We start from the raw sequence: 23,495 nt of genomic DNA, 5'->3' as shown, positions 1-23,495 counted from the left end.
TCCACAGTGTCTCCAGCCGCCGCTCGAGCTTCCAGGAGTTGTAACTGGAGACACTTCCTGCACACATGCTGACCCAGGGGACTGGAACTGTCCCCAGCCTCCCAAAAAGAGCAAGAGGAGCAAACCATGGCTTGGAGCTCTCCTGCCTTTTAAATTAAACTTTTGAAAGATGATTTGTTTCAGATTTTATCTAATTCTCTAGGGCCCTTCTTTCCTGCTCCTCGTTACTATCAAATATAACCTTTACAAACTCTAAACCACAGAAATTACACAGAAACATTATTGTAGCATACAACAGCAACAACTAGAATGCCAAGAGAAAGAAAGAAAAAAAACTACTTACCAATCTCCAGTAATCACTTACCTGCTGGCTATGACGGCATAGTTCGATTTCCTTCTACCTCTCACTCGCCCTCACGCCTCCCTCACAGGTCCGACTCTCCCAAAGATGGACACCTCTGTCCCCTCAGCACCGGATTCCTGACACCCTCACTCTGGCTGAAATCTCATTCTGGCTATAGCCTCTCTCCCACTGGTCGTGCGCAGGTTCACTGCTCATGCGTTTGCCTTATATACATCTGAGATGAGCTGGGATGACTCACACACCAGTCTAAAATTCCTAAGTGTTCCCACCTATTGGGGCCCTAAGCAGGCTTCAGTTGATTGACAGATAACTGCCACCTCACTAACCGGGTCAGTTTCTCATTGACCTTTAAACTAAACTCCTGATTTGTAAAGAGAAAGAAACTGAAACACTTACCAGTAGTTACCCACTCAGCTCTGAATTCCTGATACCAGCACTCTGTCTGAAATCTCAATCTGGCTGCAAGCTCTCTCTCACTGATGTGTGCAGGCTCACTGGTCACTGTCTGTATGTGTCTGTGAGTGTCTCTGTGTACGAGTTTGTGTGAGTGCCTCTGTGTATGAGTTTGTGTGAGTGTCTCTGTGTACGAGTTTGTGTGAGTGCCTCTGTGTATGAGTTTGTGTGAGTGTCTCTGTGTACGAGTTTGTGTGTGTGTGTCTCTCTCTGTGAATGCATTTGTGTGTGTGTGGGAGAGTTTGTGCATGTCTCTCTATGTATACATTTGTGTGCATATGTCTCTGTGTATGAGTGTGTGTGTGTGTGTGGGTGTCTGTGTGTGCATACGTCTCTGTGTATGAGTTTGTGTGTGTGAGTTTGTGTGTGTGTCTGTGTGGGTGTCTGTGTGTGCATACGTCTCTGAGTGTGAGTTTGTGTGTGTGTGTCTGTGTGAGTGTCTGTGTGTGCATATGTCTCTGAGTGTGAGTTTGTGTGTGTGTGTCTGTGTGAGTGTCTGTGTGTGCATATGTCTCTGTGTGTGAGTTTGTGTGTGTGTGTCTGTGTGAGTGTCTGTGTGTGCATATGTGTTTGTGTGTGTGTGTCTGTGTGAGTGTCTGTGTGTGCATATGTCTCTGTGTGTGAGTTTGTGTGTGTGTGTGTGTCTGTGTGAGTGTCTGTGTGTGCATATGTCTCTGTGTGTGAGTTTGTGTGTGAGTGAATTTTTGTGTGTTCGGATGATTCGATGCATGAAGCCACCAGGAGGGATGGAGTGCAGTTGGCAGCCAGCACAGGGGCTGACTCTCTGTGGGCTTGTCTCCTTCCCGATGCCCCATCGCTGGCTCGGGCACTGAGGTCCCCATACTCCGGAAACCTTACAGCAGCCCCAGTGTGGTTTCTATTCATGCCTTCAGCCCCTCCCACCAGGATGGTAAGACCCCCACCTGTCATTGGATCGATACCAGCGGCAATGGGGTGCAAAACTCTTCCAGAAATCTTTCAGAGCTACAATAAATTAGGGCAGATGTGAGAAGTCAGTGGTGACCCCACACACTATCTCCCACCTGACTAAATACCCCCCCCTCCACCAAACTCATCATGGGATGACAATAAATTCTGACCTGTGTGTGACTGCGTGCATGTGTTTGTGTGGGTGTTTGTGTGGGTGTTTGCCTGTGGATCTGTCTCACTTTCACATGGACCCGGGACTGTTCCTGGCAGGCCAAACCTCACACTTGCACTTTCCCCTCAAGGGCTCAGAGAATGGACAGCAGCTTGAGTCTCTGGGATTTTGACAAAATACCAGGCTCCACCTGCAGGGAATGGAGGGGAGACTCCGTATGAATGAAGGAAATAACCCTCAGTATCTCCGTTTGATCACAGATGTCAATGAATGTGAAGAGGCGAATCCTTGTACCCATTACTGCAACAACTATATTGGAGGATTTCATTGCTCCTGTAGACCAGGCTACTTCTTGCAAGAAGACCAAAGCACCTGTGGAGGTAAAAGGTTGTCCTTTACATTTGTTCCAAAAGCAGAAATAGATAATCATGGAATCACACAATCCCTATGCAGCAAAAGGAAGCCATTCGGCCCATAGAGCCTGCATGGACAACAATCCCACCCAGGCCCTATTCCCATAACCCCACACATTTACCCTGCTAATCCCCTTGACATGAAGGGTAAATTGCCACGATCAATCAACCTAATTAGCACATCTTTGGAAGGTGGGAGGAAACCGGAGCATCTGGAGAAAACCCACACGGACACAGGGAGAATCATAGAACCCTACAGTGCAGAAAGAGGCCCTTCGGCCCATCGAGTCTGCACCGAACACAATCCCACCCAGGCCCCACCCCCACATCCCCACGTATTATACTCACTAATCCCTCTAACCTACGCATCCCTGGACACTAAGGGGCAATTTCTTAGTACGGCCAATCAACCTAACCCACACATCTTTGGACTGTAGGAGGAAACCGGAGTACCTGGAGAAAACCCACGCAGACATGACAAGAATGTGCAAACTCCACACTGCCAACGACCCGAGCCGAGAATCGAACCCAGGTTCCTGGCGCTGTGAGGCAGGAGTGCTAACCACTGTGCCAAAGGGAGTTCAAGTACAGAAAAGAGGCCAGGTGAATCCATGCAGGCTCAGTGTAATAATAAATCCCACTCCCCGAGTCTCCTTTAGCCTTGAAGTTCTTAGTGCGGAATTTCCCCACAAAATGACAATGGTCAGAATTTTCCAGCTGTTCACGCCTTGACACCACTGCAAGTGAGGACAGAGAATTTGGCACTCAGCCAAATCTGCAGCGGGACTGGAGAATCCCGCTGATGTGAATGACTGGAAAATTCCAGCTGAAGTGTCAGTGTGAATGAGGAAACCAATGTGATTCGTTCTGGATGTCTGGAATCCAATCACAATTTTCCCACATTTAGTCATTTTTTACAGGGAGAGGGGCGAGTTTTACACCAGTTCTGAGAGGGCCGGGATCTAAACAAGCCGGCAAGCCCGGTTTCACAGACAGCAGGCACTGTTTTAAAGGTTGCCCCCATCTCAAAGTGAAGTCTCTCTTCATATGACAGATCTGCCAGTACGGGAATCGGCCTGGTAAACCTTTGTTGTACTACCTTTATGGCCAGGACATCCTTCCTCAGATAAGGACACCAAAACTGCACACAATGCTGTAGGTGTGGCCTCACCAACGCCCTATTCAGTTGAAGCAAAACATTCCCTATCCCTATACCCAAGTCCTCTCACTATGAAGGCCAACATACCATTTGCCTTCTTTACTGCCTGCTGCTTTCAGCGACTGATGCACGAGGACACCAAGATCTCACTGAGTATCCACCTCTCTCAATTTACACCCATTCCAGTGATAATCTGTCTTTCTATTATTGCTCCCAAAGTAGATTTATCCACATGCATATGCCAGGCAGATGCTCACACATTCAGCATGTCCAAATCATGCTAAAGCATCTCTGCATCCTCCTCACAGCTCACCAAACTTTTATCATCTGCAAATTTGGAGATTAATACATTCAGTTGCTTCTTCCAAATCATTAATATACAATGTGAACAGTTGGGTTCTAGCACAGATCCCTGTGGAACCCCACTAGTCACTGATTGCCAGTCAGAAAAAGACACCTTGCCTCTTACCTGTTACCGAGATTCCTATGCGTCTCAGGACATTACCTGCAATCCCATGGGTTTTAACTTTGCACAGTAGTCAATTATGTGAGACGTTGTTGAAAGCCTTCTGAAAGTCTAAATAAACCAAATGCACCAGTTCTCCTTGGCCAACCTTACTAGTTACATAAACAATTAGAATCCAAAATGAGCTGAGAGAGAGAGAGGCTAGCATGCTTTCTGCTGCTGGTGTAGTTTGATTTCTGATGTTGCTCCTGCAGAGTTTTAGTAATAAAAGTAACTTCATAAAGTTGTTTTATATCATTGTAATGACTCCAGTCAGGCCATTGATGTTGGTCTATTGGAATATGAACTCCCTGGTTAAAGATCCAATTGATGGGCCAATCAGGGAGTCTTAGCCTTGTACTAAACTGGGAGTCTCAGTTCCTCTGACACCCCAGAGATAGTCTGCTAACTGCTAGCACACTTTGGTGAAGGGGCTTCTGCCTTCGAAGCCTTATTGCAATCACATGAATGATGATCAGATATTTCATGAGATAATTGATTAGCTCACATTTAGACAGATCTTGGTCAGTGTGTTGGGCCTTGTGATTAATCCTTTTAAGCCTTAAAAAACATTTCTGAATAACCCATTCTTCTATTTGATGAGCTAAGAGCAACACCTCAGGTTGCCATTGTTTCTGTATTGACTCTTCATCTCTAACAAAGTGGAATGAAGCTATATATAGTGATATAAATTGGGGCAGCCATTTTAGTTTTCATTCTACCCATGAAGTCATCAGTGACGTTAAATTCCACAGGTGGCTTGCCTCAATTTGTCCTATTTGTAATCCACGTTTCTTAGAAACTTGACCAACTTGTAGCTGCAGGTTGGCCAGGTGACTTGTGGCAACCATCTTTAAGTCAGTGACCATAATTACAGCAGTTGAAACTGCTTTTTTGAAATGCAAATCCAGCAGATTGAAATGTAGTATTTGGCAGCAAACCATCTCCATAACTACTAAACCTCAAAATGTGAAAAAACAGCAGGAAAACTACTTTCTCAAGTGATGTTGCTTGAAGGAGAAATATTGGCCCATATTAGATACGGGGAGAATATCTCTGTTGTTGATTAGATATTAAAGGCTCCTTGGAGACTGATGAAAGAGTCTTCCTGAGGTTTCACTGAGCTCTCAGGTTTATCGAGTTGCGATCTCCTGAAGTAGCCCCTGCTCCATGGGGCATGGGTGTCGCTGGCTGGGCCAGCATTTATTGTTCATCCCTAATTGCTTGAGGACAGTTGGGTCAATCACATCGCTGTGACTCTGGAGTCACATGTAGGCCGGACCAAGGAAGTACAGCAGATTTCCTCCCCTGAACGACATTAGTGAACCAGATGGGTTTTTCTGATAATCGACAATGGGTCATCAGTAAATTCTTAATTCCAGATTTTTTTTATTGAATTCAAATTCTACCATCTGCTGTGGCAGGATTTGAACCCAGTTCCCCAGAAAATTGGTGAGGTTTGGATTAATTGTTTAGCAATAATACTAGACCATTGCCCCCTCTGAGTTACTCTGTCAGACACTTGGTGCAGACTCGATGGGCTGAATGGCCTCTTTTCTGTTCTGTCGGGATTCTATAACCAGATGTCTCAGTAGTACTTAGCCTTTCATCTCCTATTGGAGATAAAGGTTGTAGACAATAACCTATAATTCTCCACATGTTACACATCAGGCTGTCCGTGTTACGGTGGAAATGTACAGTTCTACATGCATGTTGTAAACTGAAACTATGGAGATTCTAACTTTCCATCACATGCTTGGCCAGGAATCTCTCCTACTCTTACTGCCTACCTCTGAGACATGTTGGAAGGATATACAAGTTGATATTCAACCTGATTGAATTATAGAATCCCTACCGTGTAGATGGAGGCCATTCAGCCCATCAGGTTTGCACTGACTCTGATACAGCATCTTACTCACGATCCCCACCCTATCCCTGTCACTGTCTGCATTTACCCCACTAATCACCCAAACCTACTCATCTTGTGACTGTGGGAGGAAACTGGAGTGCCCAGAGGAAACAAACTCAGACATGGGGGAGAATGTTCAAATTCCGCACCGACCGTAGCCCAAGGCCGGAATTGAACCGGGGTCCCTGACACTGTGAGGCAGCAGTGCTAACCACTGTGCTATCTGCCACCCTGATTAAAAATCTCACCATCTCCTATGGCTGCACACACAGACGGCCATGCTTATGGTTAAGGGGACCTATCACTCTCTTAATATAGCTATAGAACCTATTGGGATTTTCTTTATCCTTATTTACCAGATCTATCTGATACCTTCTTTTTGCCCTCCTGATTCCACTCTTAAGTGTCCACTTTTTATAGCAATCGAAGGATCCACTTGTCCCAGATTGCTGAAAATTAATGTAAGCTTTCTTTTTTTCCCCTGACCAGAGCCTCAATGTCCATCGTCAGCCAGGGGTCCCTAAACCTTTGTGTCTTTTCATCTCTAGTGAACTGCAGTGGGGAAGTGCTGACAAGTTTCAAAGGCGTTATCACCAGCCCCAACTATCCCGACAATTACGCGGAGAACTCAATGTGTCAGTACAAAATTGAGATTGAGAAAGGTTTCGAGGTGATCCTGGGATTTGCAAAGGAATTTGACGTGGAAGGGGATCCTTCAACCGGTTGCACATCTGATGTCTTAAAGGTATGGCTGTCTTTAAAATGGTCCCTTTATCCCTATGGTAAGTCCCTTAAAACAGTCAACCCTTCTCCAGCCTTTACACAGAATTGGCAGAGGCCATTCAGCCCCTTCCCATCCTCTTGACCAGAACAGGAAGAGGCCATTCAACCCCTTTCAGGCCTGTTATCTAAATAACTCCTCAGGTACCAATGTCCCTTCACCAGATTCCCTTTATTTACAACGTTAACTCCACTCTAAAGGAACACTTCAAGTACAGAGTCAGAATCCAGAGTGCCAATGGACCTGGCACACCCATACTTATATACTGGTGATGCTCTCTGATTGGACAGGCAATTATGGCCTCAATCAGGGAGCTCATACTCTAAGAGGGCAACCCTCAATAAGCCTGGTTGAAGTCATTAACTTAGACAGAACAGCCCCTCTGCAGACTTTACACAGAACAGGAAGTGGCCGTTCAGCCCCTCTCCAAGACTGTTACACATGAACAGAAAAAGCCCATTAATCTTCAAAGAGATCTTGTCAAACAGGAATAGAAGGATGTTCATTCAGCCCCTGTGTAGTCTCCCAAGTTGGCTCACTAACCTTTAGGGTCAGTGCCACTGGGGGGAACATAATCGAATCATAGATTTATGGCATGGAGACAGCCCTTTGTCCCAAATTGGTCCATGCCGACCAAAATGCCCATCTAAGCTAACCCCACTAGCCTTCATTTGGCCCATGTATAGTCTTTATATAACTTATATTATAGTCATATTTAATCTTCAGCAGTCATTTGTTACTCTCTTTTTTTTCCTCACAGGTGAAATGAATATAAACCATCAATCTTTCAATGATGCAAGGGTTCAGGAATAACAGTAATGTGGGAGATCGGAGCAGCTGGAGTTATTCTCCTGTAGAACTAAGAAAACCAGGAGGAGATTTATTGCAGGTTTAATGAAAGGTTTAAACAAAGGAAGTGAAGGAAGTTATTGACAAGCCAGTAATCACAAAAGAGACAGATTTAAGGTGATTGGAAAGAGAATCAGAGGGGGGCGTGAGAAAAGTCTTCAGTTTAATCAACAATTGTTTGAGTTTGAAATGCACTGCCTGAGAACGTGGCAGAAATAGATTTAGCAGCAGCATTCAAAAGGGGATTGAGTACATACTGTGATGAACTCCATTATTCTTTAAGAGAGCTGGTGGTGATGTGATGGGCTGAATTTCCTCCTTCACTATCAAACTATTCTGAGATCTTGCAACCAATGTGGATTTTCCCTGTTCCAGGTCACATCTGGAAGGAAGGAATACGGACCGTTCTGCGGAAACAAAGCACCAAATATAAAAAGACGTTTGTCAAATGTGGTGGACATAACTTTCAACACAGATGGTCAAGGACAGAAGAAAGGATGGAAGATCATTTACAGATCGACCGGTAATACTTGGAATTTGCTGAAACCACCTTGAATTTCACTTCTTACAACCTGGCGATTTGGCCAATCCTCTCCAGAGCCTCTGTCTGTAGCTTCGAACCAATATGCTGCAAATAATCTATATGCTGCTTCTAACCTATACAGAATCATAGAATCCTACAGTGCAGAAGGAGGCCATTCAGCCCATCGAGTCTGCACTGACCACAATCCCACCCAGGCCGCATGCTTGTAATGCCATGCATTTAATCTAGCTTTAGTCCCTCTGACAATTTGGCACCTAACCTGCACACCTTTGGAGTGTGGGAGGAAACTGGAGCACCCGGAAGAAACCCACGCAGAGACAGGGAGAACGTGCAAACTTCACACGGACAGTGACCCAAGCCAGGAATCAAACCCAGATCCCTGAGCCAGCAGTGCTAACCCACTGCGCCTGTGCTGCCAATAATTTATATGCTGCTTCTAATCTATATGCTGTTAATAATCTATATAGAGTCACAGAGATATACGGCACAGAAACAAGCCCTTCAGCCCAACTGGAGCACACCAACCAGTTTTCCTAAATTGAACCAGCTGCATTTATCAGGGTTTGGCCCATATCTCTCTAAACCTTTCCCATCCATGTACCTGTCCAAATGTCTTTTAACTATCTGCTTCCTGACTCCTCAGACAGATCACCCCATACACGCAGCACCGTCTGTGTGAAAAAGTTGCTCCTTGGGTCCCTTCTAAATCTTTCCCCTCTCACTTTAAACCCACACCCTCTAGTTTTGGACTCCCCTACCCTGGGGCAAAGACTTGGCTTGTGCCCCTCATGATTTTACAAACCTCGATTAAGATCACCCCTCATCCTCCTGCACTCCAGGAGAAGAAGTCCCAACCTGTCCAGCCTCTCTTTATAATTCAAACCTTCCAGTCCAGGTAACATCCTTGTAAATCTTTTCTGCGCCCTTTCCAATTGAATAACATCCTTCCTAAAGCAGGTTCTTATCCTTCCTGTGTGATCCTTATGCTAATTCTCTTTATGCTATTGATAATCTTTGCTTGTAACCGATATGTTGCTAATAATCTGCATGATGTTAACAATCTTCATGCTACTAATTATCTGTACGCTGTTTATAAGTGATTTCCTATGAGCTAATTATAGGAGACTCAGAATAGGTTGTCATCTCTCTATTTTTCAAGCGCACGCTATTTCAGAGAGGTTTCTAGAGCAGACTCTGGTGTTTACATGAAGATGACCATGACTATTTGTACCATGACTCTCACACAGACATTCGCTGGGACTCCACCACCCCATCTGCCATGGAATCGGAGTGGGCGAGGGGCAGACAATGGAAATGTCCACTGACCTCGGGCAGAAATATCCAGCCTGGCTCGATCCGACCCATTGTTTAAATTTCAGTCTAACAATACATACAGGCTTTACCATTGTCACATTTAACCTTGTCTGTATTGCAGAGACCTTGAGTTTATCTTGGCCTGCCCACCCATGCTGTCTGACTCCAAAACTCTGTTATTGCTAAAAAACATCAGCTTGTGCGGTTCTTACCATTTAAAATTCTGCTGACTTTAAGCTGTTTTGTAACTAGGAGGAAGCTGGTTTTCTTCAACAAAGGAATCTGTAACCATTTTTCTATTATTCTCTTTTTAATTATTGATTTTTAAACCTCACTATGCAATCATATTAAAGCCTCAACCTTTATCATTTTTATTCCCTTGCAAAGAATAACAAAGAACAAAGTACAGCACAGGAACAGATCCCCAAGCCCACTGCTGATCATGATGCCCTAACTAATCTAAAATAACAACCTTCTGCCCTTACTCAGGCCATATTCCACTATTCTCTCCCTATCCATGTACCAGAACTAGGGGGCACAGCCTCAAAATAAGGGGGGGGGGAACAGTTTAGAACGGAGTTGAGGAGGTACTTCTTCACTCAAAGGGTGGTGAATCTCCGGAATTCTCTGCCCGTTGAAGTGGTGGAGGCTGCCTTGCTGAATATATTTAAGTCACGGATAGATAAGTTTCTGATAGACAGGGGAATTAAGGGTTATGGGGAGAAAGCGGGAAAGTGGAACTGAGCCACTTCAAATCAGCCATGATCTTATTGAATGGCGGGGCAGGCTCGAAGGGCTAGATGGCCTACTCCTGCTCCTATTTCTTATGTTCTTTATGTTCTTATGTACCTATCAAGATGCCTCTTAAATGTTGCTAATGTGCCTGCTTCCACCACCTCGTAGAGATCTACAAAATTATGAGAGGTATAATTTCAGGCACCCATCACTCTCTACATGAAAAACTTCCCTGCACATCTCCTTTAAACTTGCCCCCTCTCACCTTGAAGCTGTGCCCCCTTGTAATTGCCACTTCCACCCTGGGAAAAAGTCTCTGACTCTCCACCCTGTCTCTGCCTCTCATAATTTTGTAGATCTCTACAAAGTCTCTCCTCGATGTTGAGATGCAGTATTGAACTGTAAAGACTCACATTCCAACTACACTTCATATACTAATCTGTAATTACCTTGTAGTTGTGTCTTTGCCTGTATATGCTGTGTTTGTGAACTAACCTCCACTCACCTGATGAACGAGCAGTGCTCCAAAAGCTCGTGATTCCAAGTAAACCTGTTGGACTTATAGTCATCTAAGTTTACATGCTGTAAACCTCAATGACTCTATGACTCAGAGTCTGGAACAAGCTCATAGAGTCATGGAGTCACAGAGGTTTACAGCACAGAAACAGGCCCTTTGGCCCAACTTGTCCATGCTGCCCTTTTTTTTTTAAACCCCTAAGCTAGTCTCAATTGCCCACATTTGACCCATATCCCTCTATACCCCTCTTACCCATATAACTAAATGCTTTTTAAAAGACAAAATTGTACCCACCTCTACTACTACCTCTGGCAGCTTGTTCCAGACACTCATCACCACCCTTCGGACCCTTTTGTATCTCTCCCCTCTCATCTTAAACCTATGCCCTCTAATTGTAGACTCCCCTATATTTGGGAAAAGATATTGACTATCTAGCTAATCTATGCCCCTCATTATTTTATAGATCTCTATAAGATCGTCACTCAGCCTTCTACACACCAAAGAAAAACGTCTCAATATATCGACCTCTCCTTATAACTCAAACCATCAAGTCCCGGTAACATCCTAGTAAATCTCTTCTGCATTCCTTTGAGTTTAATAATATCCTTTCGATAATAGGGTGACCAGAACTGTACACTGTATTCCAAGTGTGGCCTTACCAATGTCTTGGACAACTTCAACAAGACGTCCCAACTCCTGTATTCAGTGTTCTGACCAATGAAACCAAGCATGCCGAATGCCTTCTTCACCACTCTGTCCATCTGTGACTTCACTTTCAAGGAGCTATGAACCTGTATCCCTAGATCTCTTTGTTCTGTAACTCTCCCCAACCATTAACTGAGTAAGTCCTGCTCTGGTTCAATCTACCAAAATTAAACTTCCATCTGCCATTTGTCAGCCCACTGGCCCAATTGATCAAGATCCCTTTGCAGTCCGAGATAACCTTCTTCACTGTCCACTATACCACCAATCTTGGTGTCATCTGCAAACTTACTAACCATGCCCCCTATATTCTCATCCAAATCATTAATATAAATGACAAATAACAGTGGACCCAGTACTGATCCCTAAGGCACTGACTGCTGGTCACAGGCCTCCAGTTTGAAAAACATCCCTCTATAACCATCCTCTGGCTTCTGTCATCAACACAGTAAAAAGTCTGACAACACCAGGTTTTAGTCCAACCTATTTATTTGATAATATACTCACAAGCTTTCGGGGTTAGTCCCTTCGTCAGGTGAATTCACCTGACGAAGGGACTAACCCCGAAAGCTTGTGAGTATATTATCAAATAAATAGGTTGGACTAAAACCTGGTGTTGTCAGACTTTTTACTGTGTTTACGCCATTCCAACGCCGGCATACCCACATACTGTCATCAAGCCAATTTTGTATCCATTTAGCTACCTCAACCTGGATCCTGTGAGATTTAACCTTATGCAACAAAATACCATGCGGTACCTTGTCAAAGGCCTTTCAAAGGACTTTCATCTGGGGTTGTGAGAGTTCTTACAGATTTCTCATCAGCCTCCATCTTTCCAGTGAAAACAATCCTAGTTTATTCAACCTCTCCTCGTAGACAACACCCCCAAGACCAGGAAACATTCTGGTGAACCTTCTTTGCACTCTCTCCAAAGCTTCCACATCCTTCTGATAGTGTGGTGATCAGAACTGCATGCAATACTCTAGATGCAGCCTTACCAATGTTTTATATAGCTGCAACATGATTTCCCAACTCGTGTACTCACTGCCTCAGCTGATGAAGGCAAGCATGCCGTATGCCTTCTTAATCACCTTGGACACCTATGTTGCCACTTTTAGAGAACTGTGGACCTGCACGCCCAGATCCCTCTGTATGTTAATGTTCCTCAGAGTTCTGCCATTTACAGTATAATTCACACCTAAATTTGATTCTCCAAAATGCATCACCTCACATTTGTCTGGATTAAAGTCCACCTACCAAGACTCTATCTATTTATGTCCTGCTGTATCCTCTGACATACCCCAGTACTATCAGCACCTCCACCAACCCTCATGTCACCCGCAAACTTACTAATCAGACCACTCACATTTCCTTCCAGAACATTTATACAAACAACAGCACTGATCCCTGCGGAACACCACTAGTTACAGATCTCCAGACTGAAAAATACCCTTCCACCACTACTCTTAAAACGTCAACCTTTGACATTTTTATTTCTTTACCGCTTCACTATTTAAGTTAAATGCTACCAATAATCTGTATGCTGTTTATAATCAACTGTATGGCACAGTGGTTAGCACTGCCGCCTCACAGCACCAAGGGTCCCAGGTTCTATCTGGCCTTGGGTGACTGTCTGTGTGAAGTTTGCATGTTCTCTGTGTGGGTTTCCTCTGGGTGCTCCAATTTCCTCCCACAACCCAATGATGTGTAGGTTAGGTGGACTGGCCATGCTAAATGCAGATACTGGGTAGGGCGAGCATGGGTGAGATGTTGTTTTGGAGATTAGTGGCCTCCTCCAATGTAGGGATTTTATGATCTGTATTCCACTAATAATATATATGATTCTTATAATCTATATACCACTAATAATCTATATGCTGTTTATAGTGGGTGGGTTTCCAACGGCAACGTGACCAGAACGGATTGCGTTAAATTGGGAAAATTCTGTGTGGCCCCAAAAATGGGATTTGCTGCGTTTGTAAAACGTTTTGCTATCCAGTTCTTCCTACTGGCGCAAATTTGATCTCACCCAGCAAGGGAGCAAGGCTGATTAGCATTGAATTGATCTGATTTCAATCCCATTAATGAGTTGGTATATGATCACCCGGCTCCTGGGCCAACCCAGGCTGGAGGCTGCACCTGAACAACAGGAGACCCCTGGTCAGGATCAGGAAACAGTCACTCATCAGACTGAGGACGGGACAAGAAGACAGTGGGGAGGGAGACCTCCGCGTCGGGATTCACATGTCCTGTGATGAGCTGCCGGACGCCACATGCTGCCACATGCGGCACTCCCTCAGTACTGACCCTCTGACAGTGCGGCACTCCCTCAGCACTGATCCTCTGACAGTGCGGCACTCCCTCAGCACTGATCCTCTGACAGTGCGGCACTCCCTCAGCACTGACCCTCTGACAGTGCGGCACTCCCTCAGCACTGACCCTCTGACAGTGCGGCACTCCCTCAGCACTGATCCTCTGACAGTGCGGCACTCCCTTAGTACTGACCCTCTGACAGTGCAGCACTCCCTCAGCACTGACCCTCTGACAGTGCGACACTCCCTCAGCACTGACCCTCTGACAGTGCGGCACTCCCTCAGCACTGACCCTCTGACAGTGCGACACTCCCTCAGCACTGACCCTCTGACAGTGCGGCACTCCCTCAGCACTGACCCTCTGACAGTGCGACACTCCCTCAGCACTGACCCTCTGACAGTGCGCCACTCCCTCAGCACTGATCCTCTGACAGTGCGGCACTCCCTTAGTACTGACCCTCTGACAGTGCGGCACTCCCTCAGCACTGACCCTCTGACAGTGCGGCACTCCCTCAGCACTGACCCTCTGACAGTGCGGCACTCCCCCAGCATTGACCCTCTGACAGTGCAGCACTCCCTCAGCACTGACCCTCTGACAGTGCGGCACTCCCTTAGTACTGACCCTCTGACAGTGCGGCACTCCCTCAGCACTGATCCTCTGACAGTGCGGCACTCCCTCAGCACTGACCCTCTGACAGTGCGGCACTCCCTCAGCACTGACCCTCTGACAGTGCGGCACTCCCTCAGCACTGACCCTCTGACAGTGCGGCACTCCCTCAGCACTGACCCTCTGACAGTGCGGCACTCCCTCAGCACTGACCCTCTGACAGTGCGGCCTCACTAACACTGGAATTATCATCCTGGATTCAACTCTCTTGCATGGGACTTGATGCCTCAGCACTATGACTCTGCAGTGATATTTGTATCCACTGAAACACAGTCGGTACTTGGCGACTAACACAGAGAAAGATAGTTAGCCGGGCTTAACTGTGAAATGGTTTCCTAATTTTCTTTTTAATCATATAATTGTTTTATATTATTAAGGGGAGATGTAATAAAGGTTAAAATTAGGGGGAATTTTGACAATGTAGATGGCAAATTACTATTCCCAGTCTCAGGAGGGTCCATGACCAGAGGGACACAAATTTAAGAATCAGAGAGGAATGAAGAGAATATATTGATTTAAAGAAGCACATGATATGATCTGGAAGGTGCTGCCTGAAAAAGGAAACAGAAGCAGATTCAAAAATAACCTTCAAAGGGGGAATATGGGTGAATATTCGAAGGGAAAAGAATTTCACACGATAAGGAGAGGAATGATTGGCTGTTAGAGTCACACTGGGCTGAATGGCCTCTGTCTGCTGGCCCCTCATATTACTCTGGGGAAAGTTTGTTTGTGTTCTGTTGAAATCTAATGTGGTGTCCTGTATGTTTTACCTGCAGCTAAGCAATGTCCCACTGAGATTATGGAGCACAGCTTCATGCGTCCGAAGAAAGAGGAATATGATTACAAAGATTCTGTGGAATTGCACTGTGAAAATGGGTTTGAGCTCTACGTAAGTTATCAGCCATTAAATTGTGTGCTCCTTTGAAGAACCACCATGAACACTGGAACCCTTTTAATTCTGGCCAAAACTGTTGTCATTTTTATGTCTGTGCTTTCTGCTCTGATTTAAAAGATTAACGGATCAATTCCCACTCCATAGAAACCCTACAGTACAGAAAGAGGCCATTCAGCCCATCGAGTCTGCACCGACCACAATCCCACCCAGGCCCTACCCCCATATCCCTACATATTTTACCCACTACCCTTCGCACCTCAGGACAATTTTAGCATGGCCAATCAAACCAAACCTTCACATTTTTGGACTGTGGGAGGAAGCCCACACAGACGCGAGGAGAATGTGCAAACTCCACACAGACAGTGACCTGAGCCAGGAATTGAACCCAGGTCCCTGGAGCTCTGAAGCAGTAGTAGTAACCACTGTGCTACCGTGCCGCCCAGTCACACCTGAGTGAAGGAATCTAACCCAAAATGATGGTGCAAGAGAGCTACACTGTTGGAGGTGCAATCTTTCATTAAACTGAGGCTCAGTCTGCCCTTTCAGGCAGTTGTAAAGCTGAATCAGCGACTATTTTTAAAGAAAAGCAAATAGGAGAGCAAAGAGGGGATAAGAGAAAGCTCTGGCTGATAAAAGAAGGGAAAATCCAAGATATGCCATTAGTATGGAGATTAGAAATAGGAGAGGAGAGGTCACCCTGTTGGGAGTCTTTTATAGACCTCCTAAAAGTTCTAGAGAGGTTGAGGAAAGGATTGCGGAGACGATCCTGGTTAGGAGTGAAAGTAATAGGGTAATTGTTATGGGGGATTTTAACTTTACTAATATTGATTGGAATTGTTATAGCTCTAGCTCGTTAGAGGGGTCAGTTTTTGTGCAAAGTGTGCAGGAAGGTTTTTTGACTCAGTATGTAGATAGGCCAACTAGAGGTGAGGCTATATTGGATTTGGTGCTGGGAAATGAGCCAGACCAGGTGCTAGACTTGGAAGTTGGGGTGCATTTTGGTGATAGTGACCACCATTCGGTTACGTTCACCTTAGTGATGGAAAGGGATAGGCATGAACCTCGGGCCAGTGGTTTTAGCTGGGGGAAGGGTAATTATGAGGCTATTAGGAGAGAATTAGGAAACATAGGTTGGACTAGGAGATTACAGGGATTGGGAACGTCCGAAATGTGGAGTTTTTTCAAGGAGCAGCTACTGCGAGTCTGTGATAGGTATGTCCCTGTCAGGCAAGGAGGAATTGGTAGGGCTAGGGAACCGTGGTGCACCAAAAAAGTTGATTCGTTGGTTAAAAAGAAAAAGGAGGCTTATGTTCGGATGAGACGTGAGCACTCGGATAGTGCACTAGAGAGCTTTAGATTGGCTAGGAGGGAGTTGAAGAGCGAGCTAAGAAGGGCTAAAAGAGGACATGAGAAGACTTTGGCTGATAGGGTTAAGGAGAATCCTAAGGCGTTCTATAGGTATGTCAAGAACAGAAGGTTGGTTAGGGCAAGGTTAGGGCCAGTTATAGACGGCAGAGGGAAGTTATGTGTGGAACCGGAGGAGATTGGTGAAGCATTGAACCAATATTTCTCTTCGGTGTTCACGCAGGGGGACATGGATATAGCTGAGGAGGACACTGGGTTGCAGGGGAGTAGAATTGACAGTGTTACAGTTGATAAGGAGGATGTGCTGGATATTCTGGAGGGTCTGAAAATAGATAAGTCCCCTGGTCCGGATGGGATTTACCCCAGGATTCTCTGGGAGGCAAGAGAAGTGATTGCAGAGCCTCTGGCTCTGATCTTCAGGTCGTCGTTGGCCTCTGGTATAGTACCAGATGATTGGAGGTTAGCGAATGTTGTCCCATTGTTTAAGAAGGGGAACAGAGACTTCCCCGGGAATTATAGACCGGTGAGTCTCACTTCTGTTGTGGGCAAGGTTTTGGAAAAAATTATTAGGGATAGGATTTATAGTTATTTGGAGAGTAATGAGTTGATTGGAGATAGTCAGCATGGTTTTGTGGCGGGTAGGTCGTGCCTTACTAACCTTATTGAGTTTTTTGAGAAATTGACCAAAGAGGTGGATGGGGGTAAGGCAGTGGACGTGGTGTATATGGATTTTAGTAAGGCGTTTGATAAGGTTCACCATGGTAGGCTTCTGCACAAAATGCAGATGTATGGGATTGGGGGTGATCTAGGGAACTGGATTAGGAATTGGCTAGCGGATAGGAGACAGAGGGTAGTGGTTGACGGTAAATATTCATCATGGAGTTCGGTTACAAGTGGTGTGCCTCAGGGATCTGTTTTGGGGCCACTGCTGTTTGTGATTTTTATTAATGATCTGGATGAGGGTATAGTTGGGTGGATCAGTAAATTTGCTGATGACACCAAAGTCGGAGGTGTGGTAGATAGTGAGGAAGGGTGTCATAGTTTGCAGGAAGACTTAGACAGGTTGCAGAGCTGGGCCGAGAGGTGGCGGATGGAGTTTAATGCAGAGAAATGTGAGGTAATTCACTTTGGTAGGAATAACAGATGTGTTGAGTATAGGGCTAACGGGAAGACTTTGAATAGTGTGGAGGAGCAGAGGGATCTAGGTGTATGTGTACATAGATCCCTGAAAGTTGGGAATCAAGTAGATAAGGTTGTTAAGAAGGCATACAGTGTCTTGGCGTTTATTGGTAGGGGGATTGAATTTAGGAGTCGTAGCGTTATGTTGCAACTGTACACAACTCTGGTGCGGCCGCACTTGGAGTATTGTGTGCAGTTCTGGTCCCCACATTACAGGAAGGATGTGGAGGCTTTGGAGAGGGTGCAGAGGAGGTTTACCAGGATGTTGCCTGGTATGGAGGGGAGATCCTATGAGGAGAGGCTGAAGGATTTGGGGTTGTTTTCGCTGGAAAGAAGGCGGCTAAGAGGGGATCTTATTGAAACATATAAGATGATTAGAGGTTTAGATAGGGTGGATAGTGATAGCCTTTTTCCTCTGATGGAAAAATCTAGCACGAGGGGGCATGGCTTTAAACTAAGGGGGGGGTAGTTATAGGACAGATGTCAGGGGTAGGTTCTTTACCCAGAGGGTGGTGAGGGATTGGAATGCCCTGCCTGCTGCAGTTGTAAATGCGCCTAGTTTGGGGGCGTTTAAGAGGTCTGTGGATAGGTTTATGGACGAAAAGGGATTGGTTTAGGTTAGTGGGTCATTGTTTTTTTTTAACTGGTCGGCGCAACATCGTGGGCCGAAGGGCCTGTTCTGCGCTGCAATGTTCTATGTTCTATGTTCTATGTATATCAATGGGAAGGGAATAACCAAGGAAAGAGTAGGGTCCATTTGGGATCAAGAGGGCCAACTGAGGTTGGAGCCAGAAGACATTAGTGAAGCGTTGAATGAATACTTTGCATCCGTCTGCACCCAAGAGAATGAGGATGAAGGTATGGAATTCAGGGAGAGAGCTTGCAATGTCCTTGAGCAAATTGACACAGGAAGAGGATAAGGTATTCACAGGCTTTAAACTGGACACCTCTCCAGGTCCAGGTGAATTGTGTCCCAGGCTACTATAGGAGGCAAGGGAGGAAATTACAGGGGTTCTGATCCAAATTTTTTTATTCCTCTCTGGCCATGGGGGTGGGTTTGCCAGAGGACTGAAGAAAAGTTAATGTGGTTCTGCTACTTAGGAACTTTTGTGGAGATAAGCCAGGAACAACAGACCAGTGAGTTTCACATCAGCCATACGGAAACTATTTGAGAAAATTCTGAAGAAGATAATCTATCTTGGAGAGGCAAGGCTTGATCAGTGATTGTCAGCATGGCTTAGTCAAAGGAAGGTCATGCCTAACAAATTAGACTGAACTTTTTTTGAGGAGGTGGCCAGTTGTGTAGATGAGAAAAGTGCAGTTGAAATTTGGATTTCAGCAAAGTCTTTGACGAGGTCACACGTGGGAGACTTATAAAGAAGGCACATTTGATGAACTAGATTCAAAGTTGGCTCAGTTGTAGGAGACAGAGGGTGATGACTGAAGGCTGTTTTAGTGACTGGAATCCAGTGTCCAGTTGCATACCACAGGGATCTGTTCTGGCTCCCCTATTATTTGTCATTTATACAAACATCATAGTGCGGGGCAGGATTAGCATGTTTGTGGATGACACAAAGATTGGACAGGTGGTTAACAGTGAGGTTGAATGTCTTGGGCTACAAGGAGATATAGATGGGATGGTCAAATAAGCTGATAAGTGGCAGATGGAATTTAACCCTGAAACATGTGAGGTGGTACACTTTGGAAGGACTAAGTTCACAAGGAAGTTTTCAGTAAATAGCATGACACTAGGAAGTTCTGTGGAACAAAGTGACCTTGCCATGTTTGTCCATAGATCTCTGAAGGCAGAAGGGCATCTTCACAGAGTGGTGGAAAGGACATGTGGGACACTTGCCTCTATTAATTGAGGCATGGATTACAAAAGGAGGGAAGTCATGTTGGAGTTGTTTAGGACTTTGGTGATGCCACAGCTGGAGTATTATCTGCAGCTCTGGTCACCACATTGTGGGAAGGATGTGATGACACTGGAGGGGGTGCAGAGGAGATTCACCAGCTTGCTGCCAGGGATGGATTATTTAAGTTACGAACCGAGGTTGTGAAGGCTTGGGTTGTTTTCATTGGAGCAGAGAAGACTGAGGGGGCGACCTGATTAAGATTTATAAGATTAAGAGGAACATGGACAGGGTGGATGAAGGGCAACTATTCCCCTGGTTTGAACAGTCACTGGGCCTGCACCTGATTAGGAGGACCCAGGAACATTGTGTCTGAATTCTTGCTCGTGCTATTCTCTTTATGGATCTTATGTGAAGTTAATGGCCACAATGTGTGACTTTATTCTACGATAACTGGGCCCAGAAAATACGCCCCCCCCACCCACCACCAAGTTTATATTCTAGATTTATTTTAATTGAAGTTAAATTGCATCAGTTGCTGCATCTCTTAGTTACCCCTCCCATTGTTGCCCTATTCTGGTGGTGTCACATCGCCACAGACGAAGCCTCACTCTTGAGAACTTGCATCAGGTTTCTATGGTTCTGCTTTAAGACTGTTTCCTTAATGTAACTCTGCAGGATACAGAGAGCAAGCAGTACCTTGAGTTTGTCGTGGTGCGTTGCCAGAAGGATGGGACTTGGAACAGCCACTCATACTTGTGCAAACGTAAGTGAAATAACACCGTGGATAGAATTTTACCATCGATGGACAGAGTGAGCTGGTAAAATCACACAGGAGCCAAGAAATCAGGATCACATCCGATTTCTCAGTTCTTGAAATTTTCGGGAGGTTAGCCTCTCGCTGGAAATAGGCAAGAAACTGAATAATTTATCTAAATATATCTAATTTGAATGTCCATGTGTTTAATAAACCTGGTGAGCAATCCTCCAGCTCACCTGGCCTCGCCAGGAGAGGATCGCTCCAGCAAGGAAAGCACCTGCTCCCTACAAAAGGAGAGCATTCCTGTTAGCCTCGCTGGTAGAACTGGAGGCCATTGAGGCCTCCCAGGTAGGCCGAGGGCAAAGTGGGGGGGTGTTCCTTGGGCTGTGCCACCTTGGCACTGCCAGCCTGGCACTTGGTCAGTGCCCACTGGTCACCTTGGCAGTGCCAGGCGGCTGGGGCTATGGGGCAGGGCTTGTGGAGGCAGGGCCTTTGGGGGCAGGACATGAAGGGAGGCCCGAGCGAGGGGAGTGGAGGGGAGCCCAAGTCCACTCAGTGGATCATGTAAGCGGGGGTGGCCTGATCAGTCTGGGCAGTGGGCGGGGGGGGGGCAGCGGGGGCTAAATGTCCATGCACTGTGGGGCTCATGATTAAATAAACCTATTGGACTTTAACCTGGTGTTGTGAGACTTCTTACTGTGTTTACCCCAGTCCAACACCAGCATCTCCACATCAGGGCTCACGATTGGCCATGACCCCTGCGACTGTGGGACGGGGGGGTCCAGACAGCAGTCTCCCTCTCTGTCAGACCCCCGCAGTTGCTATTGAGCATGTGCAGAATCAGAGTTCTGCACATGCTCAGTAGCTCCCTCCAGTGGCTGGCTGGCAAATTAAGCCCAGCCCACTGCCTGCAGCAGCTGGAAACAGTCTGGATCATTTTTTCAGTGACTGAGCGTATAAAATTGAGTGTGAAAACTCACCCAAAAAATGGATCAGGAACTTTCCCATGTTCACAGTAGCTGACACTTAGAATCAATCTCATAAAATTCTGCCCAATGAGCAGAATTTTACAGCCTCACTCAACGCGAGAGAGAGAGGCTGCCTCGCTAAATATTTTTAAGAAGCGGGTTGATGGGTTCTTGATAAGAGAGGGGATTAAGGGTTATGGGGAGAGGGCGGGAAAGTGGAACTGAGCCACAACAGATCAGCCGTGATCTTATTGAATGGCGGGGCAGGCTCGAAGGGCTAGATGGCCTATTCCTGCTCCTATTTCTTATGTTCTTATGAGACCGGAAAATCCCACCTGAGGTCTACAGACATTTCCATTTCCACCCTTCACTCACTCCGATCTTGTGGGAGGCGGGGCAGTAGAATTCCGGCGTATGTATCCTGATAGGAATTGGTCTCCCTCTTTGTCATTTCTCCTTAAATCCTGGCAACTTCAATGTTAACTATTTGATCAAACTATTATCCATTTAGGAACATTGGACCAGGAGGCAGTCATTCATTATGTGAAGTTAAGTTATTGCCCACCTGCCCTACTATCTACTATGGGGCACAGTGTTCAATATTTTGGTCTGATTATTTTAATTCGGGGCACTTGAGGAAGAAGAGGAGGAGGTGTGAGCTGTCTGCCACAAACCCTGGGATCAGACTAACCCCATTAACAAATTACGGGATCAGTACAGCCATGAGAAAGGTTGCAAAGATCAAAATATAGAATCTGTTTGGGTGAAGCAAGGGAAAATACCTCTTAGAACCAGCTCCTGTAGGGCAGACTGTGAATTAAGAAATAATGTCGGTGAGTTGGAAAAACAACACCATGATAGTGAATAACCTGAACCTTCACATAGATTGGAGAGTTCAAATTAGTAAAGGTAGACTTGAGAACATTTCCTAATAACAAAATAGGCAGGATTAAGAAAATGTTTGTGCTGAGGTGGTGTTGACCCTCAAACTAGGGTGTCAACAGACACGATAGACAAAGAGACACTGATACGAGATATTTGAAAAAACACTTGATAAACATTGAACAGCTCGGTCCTCGCCTGTTAAAGTACTTACCTGTTTGAATACTTCATAAACACCGAACAGCTCTTCACTTGTAACAGTACTGACTATTTGTCAGTTACAGTGAATCACAAGACTCATGGTTTGGACTCTAATACTGGCCATTGCAAGGCGAGGTGATCAGGCTCCCTTCGATGGATCTTCTCTGAATCCTAAACCCTTTGTGGTCTTCTTAAGCAATGATTGATTCCTCAAGGTCTCTTTGCTGAGCCTGCTAACCTAGTTTAACCCTTTACCTAGTTTCTTCCAGCCTTGAGAAAGTTTCTTCGTCACCTACATGGATGACCAGTCATCCATTTTTCCTAATGCTAGCTTGCAAAACAGTCCACATCTGCTAGTTTTATATTCTTTGTTGAGTACATCTTAGCACACTTGCCTACAAAAGAAACTGTTTCTCAGACACTGGATTGTTAAAAGTTGACTACTTTCCCCATCATGCACATTTCCCAGATGCCCTGCAGCAATTTATCGAGGCTCCTTAGGCAGCGCCTTCCAAACCCACAACCACTTCCATTCAGAAAGGCAAGGGCAGCAGATACATGGGAACACCACCACCTGCAGATTTCCCCCCAAGCCCCACACCATCCTGACTTGGAAATATATCATTCCTCCTACGCAGTTGCTGGGTTAAAATCCTGGAATTTCCTCCCTAATGGCATTGTGGATCAACCCACAACACATGGAAGGCAGCTCACCACCATCAACTAGGGATGGACAATAAATGCTCGTAAAAAGTCTGACAACACAGACTTTTTACTGTGTTTACCCCAGTCCAACGCCGGCATATCCACATCAATAAATGCTTGCCAGCCGGTGACACTCATGTCCCACAAATGAATTTAAAAAAATGCTTTGCAGATGCTTAGCTTGTTAGTCATCCAGCTACAGGGGTATGGGCAGCTATCGATTAAATTAAAAGGCTGAAAGGTAATAATTTCTGCACTACTATTTGAGGAATGAGCAAAATGGCGTAAGATATAAATGCTAAGAGAATTGAATGCATAGTTCAGAGACTAGTGTGGAAAAAATGGATTCCTAAGGCAATGG

At 45.6% G+C, this 23,495-nt stretch overlaps 1 protein-coding gene across 1 annotated transcript in view; it reads left to right on the top strand.

Moving 5' to 3' along the window:
- Window positions 1-23,495, top strand: part of LOC145337168 (complement C1s subcomponent-like) — a 45,816-nt gene that overhangs the window by 10,337 nt on the left and 11,984 nt on the right. The window contains exons 4-8 of the mRNA XM_080181957.1: window positions 2,180-2,299; window positions 6,454-6,650; window positions 7,911-8,058; window positions 15,103-15,215; window positions 20,297-20,384. Of these exons, the coding sequence (XP_080038083.1) occupies window positions 2,180-2,299; window positions 6,454-6,650; window positions 7,911-8,058; window positions 15,103-15,215; window positions 20,297-20,384 (666 nt within the window). The remainder of the gene's footprint in view (window positions 1-2,179; window positions 2,300-6,453; window positions 6,651-7,910; window positions 8,059-15,102; window positions 15,216-20,296; window positions 20,385-23,495) is intronic.

This window comes from Carcharhinus amblyrhynchos, unplaced genomic scaffold (assembly GCF_965287045.1).
Source record: "Carcharhinus amblyrhynchos unplaced genomic scaffold, sCarAmb.v2.hapA scaffold_44, whole genome shotgun sequence".
Classification (NCBI taxonomy): Eukaryota; Metazoa; Chordata; class Chondrichthyes; order Carcharhiniformes; family Carcharhinidae; genus Carcharhinus; species Carcharhinus amblyrhynchos.
Note: the sequence above shows the minus strand (reverse complement) of the source record. Positions and strands in the feature narration are given on the sequence as shown.